We start from the raw sequence: 8,033 nt of genomic DNA, 5'->3' as shown, positions 1-8,033 counted from the left end.
TTTTTTTTTTTTTTAAATAAGTGCATTTTTTCTTGAAATTAGGTGGTAAGTGAGACTCTTTGCCAATGGAATAAGACAATATACATTTAAAATAAGAAAAAAAACAATGACATTGTCTTATTTCAAGTGCATATTATCTAATTATCTTATTTTAAAAGCAAAACTACTCATTCTGTTGGCAAATTATCTTATTTACCTACTCAAATTAAGGGGAAATAGACTGAATTTAAAGATTTTTTTTACTCATTTCTTGATCATTTTTCAGCGTATTTGTTGATATTTCCAAAGAATGAAATGTCTCTTTTATTTTGAAAGGATAAAGCGGAACCAGCTGTGGACATTCCCCATCATTTTGGACTCTGGGTGTCCTCCCCAGAGAAACGTCAGTATTTACCTCAATATTTTCTGAAGGCTTTTCCGTCTGTGCTGTCCAGCCCGGACAGGGTTTCCTCTCCGTCGGTAGGGCTAAATTTAATACATATTTTTATTTTTATTTTATTTTGATGTTTTTCCTTCCGATAGATGCTCGGAGGTCCCGGTTCCGTGCGTCTTTGTGTGATTTGGAGCGGTTTCCTGTGAAGTCTGTGAGCGATACCCGTCTGCTGTTTGCACTGCAGAGGAGCCGGGAGGAACAGCCGCGCGGCCGCAGCCACGCGCGCTGAATAGGTAGGGATGCAGGAGCAGCGCAGCGCCACATCCACGCAGCAGCTGGATGCTTGTTTACCAATGGATCAGCTCCTTTTCTCTCTAGTTTAACAGCAGCTGTATCTCTGAAGGCTTTAAAAGAAAAGGATTATCTGTGGAGGAATGAAACACTGAGGTTGGGGGGGATTTGAGGCACATCTGTTGGGTTTATCTCACCTAACAGGAGCTGGGTTGCTGGTGGTGAGGCGTGGGGTGTGGGGGCGTCCTCATGCTGTCAGGCAGGATGGAGGGGAGGATCTGCTGGAGCAGGAGAACCGGACCATTTTTGGTGAGAGCGCATCGTGGAGTTCTGATCCCAGCTGACGCATTGCACTCCTCGCCTTGTGGCTGCTGGTCCATCAGCATTATATAATCACATTCATGTAATGCAGCCTTCTTATGATACTAACAAGTAACCCCAACCCCCCCTCTCTCTCTCTTAGGAGCCATTTATGCAGCTCCTGCTGAGCAGCCTATGAATGCCAATTATACATGTGGGTGGGTTTCAACTGTGTTTACGTTTATGTAATTGTGTGCATGTGTGTGTGTGTGTGTGTGGTACCCAGAAACAGGAAAGAAGCAGATTTGTTTTAAATGCAGCAATGTGCCCATGACTCATGGCTTTATAAAGTGCAGCACAGGGGAATGTGTGGAAGGCTGGATTCCAGCTTCTGTTCTGTGTGTGTGTGCAGCCATGTTCGGGTCCTGCAGGTGTTTATTACACGCAGTGAATCAAGATGGCAATCTGCTTCCCTATAGCATAAAGAGGCAGACCTATATGGGTACTTATGCTCAGACCAAAGGATCATTGCATTATGTTCGGCCGGTATGCTCAGATGACTAGAGATCAGAAAATACCACGTGAAAATGAAGCATATATATAAAAAGATGGAGGGATCAAGCATTTCTCCTCCCATACTGTTTTCCTGTTGTCTCTGAGGCCTCATCTGTTTTGAATTGCATCAAGAATTTGGGCTGAAACAATTAATCTGATTAATCGATTATTGAATTAATCATCAATTAATTTAGTAATCGATTAAACATTTACTGGAGTATAGAGAATCTAAACAATGCCTTTATTTGACAGAGCGACCCGCCTTCAGCAGCAATTATACTAAAATTGTAGAAAATTGCATAAATACAGAAAGATAAAAATCAAAATATATAAAAATGTTTGTATTTAAGATAGTAAAACTTTTTCGCCTGTCAGCCTACTCTATCCAAAACTCCTCAGTTGGAACATTTTTAGTTTCACCTGGTTTAATTTAGTAAAAACTGTTCTTTAAGGAACCTTTTGCAATCAATTATCGATCAATAAATTGAAAAAATTATCAATAGATTATTAGATTTGCAAAATAATTATTGATTGCAGCCCTACATTAAAGATTAACTACATTCATGCTTCTGGTTGATGGATTTATAGACTTAGAAATAGTGATGCGTGTCATAAAAAGATATTAAAAATAATGTTTGTTTTATCAAGGTAAAATCTGCATATTCTGATCTCAGGACAGTTGAATGTTCCATCTCTAACAAGATTTAACTGCTGTTATTTCTTGTTTCCATTTCTCTAACACCTTTAACTGGAGCATCTATTCATGATTGATTGCAGTGAAAAAAAGTATCTCTTATATTAATTTATTTTCTTTAGATAAACTCCTGCTAAATATTAGGCTTATACATTTAATGTCCAATTCCTTTCCTATGAAATCCGATTAATCACTTTATTTAATCTGTTAAGGTTCAAAATAAAGATGAGGAATGACATATATTCATTTCAACCACTACCTTTTATTTCATTGGTCCCTTTGCGAGGTGACCTGGATTTAAAGGGCAACAAAAGTTGATCTGTGAAAATGCTTCTAAAGTAAGTTTTACAGCAAACAATAAAAATAAAATAAAATAAATGTTTGTAGCTGGAGGAACAAAACATGATCAACTGGTGTCACCCTGAGCTTTGGAAGCCCAATAAATGCATTAGTGGAAAATAAATCTTCATTTACAGAAATTTAGATTAATTGATTTTATTGATTATAAACTAATTTTGCATGTAGTATTAGTTTCCAGGTGCTCTTTGTGCAGAATATTACTCCATTAGGTCATGGAGCAAAATCATAGGTGGGTAGTAGTTTAATTTACCTGAGTAACAATTTGATAAAAAAAAGTTTACTTTTAATAATAGTTGTACTTTTCAGTTCTACCAGAGCAAACTATGATTGAGTATCACTATTCAGCTAAGTAAACTGTCTTGCTACACCTAAAAACCAGCTTGTTTTAAGTAAATCTGCACCATTGAGAGACCATTTCTTATTTTCTTTGTACTTAATTTTAATTGGTTTAATGTTATTTCCATCTGCTGAGGCTGTCATGTCATTTTAACAATTAAAAGTGCAGTAAAAGGTTTTCTGTAATTTACCCCATTCTAACATACTGTAACTATTGATTTATTAAGTTTTGTAATGTATTAAAGTGTTTCCTCCACCTAAACATATTTGGTAACTACTTAATGTTAAATGTTTATTTTTTTATCTCATTCTTTTAAACACCAGAATTTACACCTAACTTTATATTCAGTTTAATTTTAAATAATTTTGTAAAAGACACCCTGTCTGTAAGCAGGAGCGCTACCGCAGGTCATTCATTCCTGCTGCCACCAGACTCTACAATAATGCACTATAACCACAATAACTCCTGTAAAAACCACTGTGCAAATATATTAGTTTTTATTTATTGACTGTGCAATATTCTGTGCAATATGCTGAATGTGCAATATATGTGGATATAATAGTCATACCACTACCTCACCGTTGTTCCTTACCTACTACACTTTAATGTAAAAGTCAATCCACCTGTATATAAGCCATCCTGATTGTACATATGTCACCTCACATCTCTGTGTTACTCCCTTGTATTTTTTATTTTTATTTATTTTTATTCCGAATGCACCTTTTCCTCCTTGTTTGTACCTTCTTTAAGTACTATGCCAATATGTGACCAGTGAATATCTCCGCTGTGAGATTAATAAAGCTCATCTAATCTAATCTAATATTAAATCAGTTTTTAAGATCATAATTAGTAAGTAGATCAGTTACTCAGTACTGAAATGGCCTTTTTACCAAATACTTTTTTTTGTTTTACGTTTTTTACTATTACTTTTTTGCTTTTTGGTCGACTACTTTTTACTTTTATTTGAGTAACATATGATGATGTGGTTCTACTCTTACTTTAGTACAATTCTTGGGTACTCTACTTACCTCTGCACAAATTTTGACGTCAGCATAGGAGTTTTTTCTCCATATATATCCAAAAACATTTTGCATGTTTTAAAAGTCCCCCTATTCATTGCATTCTCCTTTAATTTTTATTATGCTACCTTTTTCTAGTGTTGAACATCTGCTTTTACTGCCCAGTCACCTTTCTTTGTTTTTTCGGTTTTGACCCTTGTGTGAAGCTGCATTTTCTGCTAATTACATTTCCCTTTCCTGCTGAATTTCTCCTCTGAGGGACAGTAAAGGTTATTTCTATTCCCTTTTAGCTGAGTAATTAGTTGGGGTGGGCTACCTGCTGGAGTTCACACACAGCAGTCAGCTGTTTAACCATCATGCAGCTTGTAGCTCCTCTATTAAAAATCAACTGCGTGTTGATAAGATGGATGAATGTTGCACTTCAGGTGTCTTTGCCGCAATATTGCTTGTTTTAAACAAGCAAGTGTATATTTTTTAATGGGGAAATGGCTGCAGCCTTCTTTAAGCCAGATAATCAGCAGTTAGCAGCAGGTCGGGGAGGGGTAGCGTTGAACTGTTTTATACCAAAGAAAACATTGTTCTCTTCAGTGCTTTCTCTGAGCTCTCATTATGTGATATAAGCTGTAGGAACCGCAGGATGTGAAGCTTTTTAGGTTTAGAAGCCATAAAAACCACCCCATCTTAGCAAACTCCAACACCGTGAAATGTTACATCCTCTTTATCCCTTTTCTTCTCTGTCTGTCTTTGTTTTGCAGAGAACAGATCACCTTGGTGAGGTCTCTGGGATGTCTGCATTTGTCAGAGAGAAGAAGCCGAGGAGCAGACCAGACACCATGCATGTAGAAACCTGCCCTCGCTGCAGAGCGCTGAAATGCTAGACCCGAAGAGCAGGAGTGTCACATCAAATCAGCAGACTGTTTACATCAGCGGCGGCGACAAGAGCCACTTGACACCAGACTCCATAACAGCCCGTGTTTGGTGTCACAATCAAGCAGAGACACATTAACCGATCGCCGTCAGCACTTTCTACTGCAGGATTCATCAGCCCAGAGGCAGGATGGAGTGGTCGCTGGAGAGCGTCAGGGAGATGGTGGCTGGGGGGATGCAGTCTGTCAGGGAATGTGAGATCTGTGCCTGTGCCATAGCTGTGTGTGTGCTACTGCTGTTCATGTGGTACTGTTACAGAGTGGGCCGCGAGCACGGCACCAGCCCGTTGCGAGGGAGGTATCTGTCTGGGCCTGGGCGGATCGGAGGGGTGGTTGGAGGTTTCATGAGTTCGGACTGTCGGGGCAGAGGGAAAGGGAAACAGGGATCCCTCCTGGAAGAGCAAAACGGCTTTGCTTTCTGCCAATCATCAGAGTGCTTCCGATGCACCAGCGCCGGGGAGAGCCTGAACCAGAGGCTCTACCACAGCCTGCAGGAATATGCCAAGCGTTACACCTGGTCGGGTATGGGCCGAGTACACAAAGGAGTCCGCGATCAAGGTCGGTACCTCAACAGCCGGCCAACTATCCAGAGACCGGAAGTCTTCTTTCTCCCCGACCTACCCTCAGCCCCTTTCTTCTCCAGAGAAGTACAGAGACACGATGTGGAGCTGCTTGAGCAGAGCTTCCCTGCCCTTCTAGCTGAATTTGAAAGCATTTACCACCAACCGCCGGCCCGCAGCGGCTCCTCCCTCCCACCAGGCTGGAAGGCCAACAACACGCCTCGAGGCCAATGGTGGACTTACTACCTTGTAAACCAAGGCACCCCTTTGGTCCTTAATGTCAGGAGATGTCCGCGGGCGTGGCGGGTGCTGGGTCAGCTGCGCACCTTCATTGCCAACAACGTCTTTGGAAATGCCTGCTTCTCTGTGCTGACGCCTGGAGCTCTCATTACAGAACATTACGGCCCAACAAACGTCAGACTGCGCTGCCACCTGGGTAAGAGGGCTAAATGAACGTACATGAATAAGTATCCAAGTCTGATTACCTTGCTGCAGCAGAAGATGGTGTTTAAAAACAAAAAACAAGCCAATATTGTAAATCAGCTGCTTTAGCTCTTTAGACTGAACTCTCCTGAGTAATGGAGGCACATGAGTGAAATGTGCCAGACGTCATTATCTCTGCACCTGAGCTTAGCTTTTTTTTCCAATCGTTCTCTGAGAAACGACTGCAGCTAGTCCTATTTATTCTTTGCAGACACTATGGTTGCTAGTTAAATAGTAGGGCATAACATTTGACCCATTGGTTAAAGCTTTCATTTTCTCTCTACCAGGTCTCAGAGTGCCTCCCTCCTGTGAGCTTGTTGTTGGTGGAGAGCCACAGTGTTGGTCTGAGGGCAGCTGTCTGCTCTTTGACGACTCCTTCCTCCACAGGGCTTTCCATGACGGTAAGAAGAGATCGACTCTGGCATTGTCCAATCAGAGAAATAGAAAACCTTCCAATAAGAGTCATTGTTTTGTTTTTCTTATCGATGTTGTGTGTGCAGGCAGCCCAGATGATGGCCCCAGAGTGGTGTTCATGGTGGATCTGTGGCATCCCAATGTGGCTGCTGCAGAGAGACAAGCCTTGGATTATATTTTTACTCCGGGCCGTTTAGAGGACAGGGAAGGGAAATAGTTTGAAGTGAGAAACCTTTACTTTGATTGAGAGACAGTTGGAGTTTAGAATAGGTGTCTGTATGTTTGGGGAGTGACTCTTTTTCTGCCTCCAGACCAGCTTTTCACGTTCACTGTGTAAATATTCTTTAGCTCTAATGGTATTGCTCATGACTCTCAGCAGATAACCAGACATTGGACCTCTCTTATCAACTGCTCTTTCATCCCTGGAGCCATAGCACAGGTTATTCAATTATTATTCTATTGCCTATACACTGGACTCTTCATCCAAACTGTGTTACCTTAAACATTTTATGGTTTAGTGGCATAAAACTTTCCCTATATGCAGATGATTCACTGCTGTTTATTTCTCTCCAACTTTGTCCTTTAAGATACTTGCTGTTCTTGTTAAACAAACTTGTTGACTTTGTAGTCAGGTTAGTACAACAGAGCAGTTTGAATACAATAACCATAAAGTACAAGGAAGTGTCTGGAAATTATACAATGATGTCATGCAGCCTATCAAAGTTGTCATCCCTACACATAACTTTTGAGACCCATGATCCCTAATCTGGCTTACACGAGGTAACGTGGTTTTGGAGCAGCAGCTAATGTTGGTCTTTGTGATTATCTTGTTGGAGAATTTCCAAAGGAAAAATCCAGGACAAGTGGCGCAGTGCAGCCACCATGTTGATCTTTTTTGGTTAACTTAAAATAGACAGGTCAAGATTAATGGTTTAAGGCAGGTCAGATCTCTGACCTTCCACCAAGGGTTTGTTCTCTAGGACTTTAAACTTTTGAGCCAGAGTGGGTTACAATCTACAACAGCCGTGAGAACTTCCACTTTGTGCTTCCTTTTGTTTTCCCATGACACGTTTGAATAAGTGTGAAAATTTACTGGGTTATTTAGACATTCCTGCCTTTATGGAAAAAGTATAAAAAAACACCCTAATCAAAAGGAATTCTTGGAATTCTTGGTTTTATTCGAACATCTGGAAAATATGTTTATTCATAACAGGTTTTGTGAAATATGATTTCACTCTTTATGGCACATAAACCATCATGGTTAAGGTGACTTAATTAGCTACTGTTAAATGCATTTTAAATACACATAGAATTACCTGTTATCTACATGCTATACCATACTGGACATTTATACCTGTGGAATTACAAATAACTGAATGTTATCTGCATAAAAATCAATGCTGTAACGAATCAATCACCATTAGATTGTTCTTGTTCTGAATGAAAAAGGAATTTCTTACACTGGAAGCGCAGGTTTCTCTTTTAAATGGCTGATATGGAGTTTACGGAAGAGGATTAGGTTCACTGAAAAAAAAAGTAAACTGATTTTTTAATTTTATTTCAGTTTAATATGGGAAAAAAGTCAGAATTCTGACTTTTTTCTCAGAATTCTGAGTTAAATCTTAGAATTCTGACGACTTTTTTCTCAGAATTCTGACTTTAATCTCAGAATTTTGGATTTTAATGTAGAAGGGCACCATGAAGGAAGAGATGTGGGAGCA

General features: G+C 39.9%; 1 protein-coding gene across 3 annotated transcripts; it reads left to right on the top strand.

Moving 5' to 3' along the window:
* Positions 1-334: 334 nt before the first annotated feature.
* Positions 335-7,428, top strand: asphd2 (aspartate beta-hydroxylase domain containing 2). 3 transcript variants are annotated; one of them, XM_015395087.1, is made up of 4 exons: positions 335-459; positions 4,685-5,851; positions 6,186-6,299; positions 6,399-7,428. In XM_015395087.1, the coding sequence occupies exons 2-4, from the start codon at positions 4,987-4,989 to the stop codon at positions 6,527-6,529; spliced, it is 1,110 nt and encodes a 369-aa protein (XP_015250573.1). In that variant the 5' UTR covers positions 335-459; positions 4,685-4,986; the 3' UTR covers positions 6,530-7,428. The 3 variants fall into 3 exon arrangements, with proteins under 3 accessions (XP_015250573.1, XP_015250572.1, XP_015250574.1); XM_015395086.1 differs by having other exon boundaries at positions 429-666; XM_015395088.1 differs by lacking the exon at positions 335-459 and adding an exon at positions 685-973.
* The last annotated feature ends 605 nt before the right edge of the window (positions 7,429-8,033 follow it).

This window comes from Cyprinodon variegatus, unplaced genomic scaffold (assembly GCF_000732505.1).
Source record: "Cyprinodon variegatus isolate N-32 unplaced genomic scaffold, C_variegatus-1.0 Scaffold725, whole genome shotgun sequence".
NCBI classification, from domain to species: domain Eukaryota; kingdom Metazoa; phylum Chordata; class Actinopteri; order Cyprinodontiformes; family Cyprinodontidae; genus Cyprinodon; species Cyprinodon variegatus.
The sequence above is the reverse complement of the archived record's forward strand: the minus strand, read 5'-3'. Positions and strand labels throughout refer to the sequence as shown.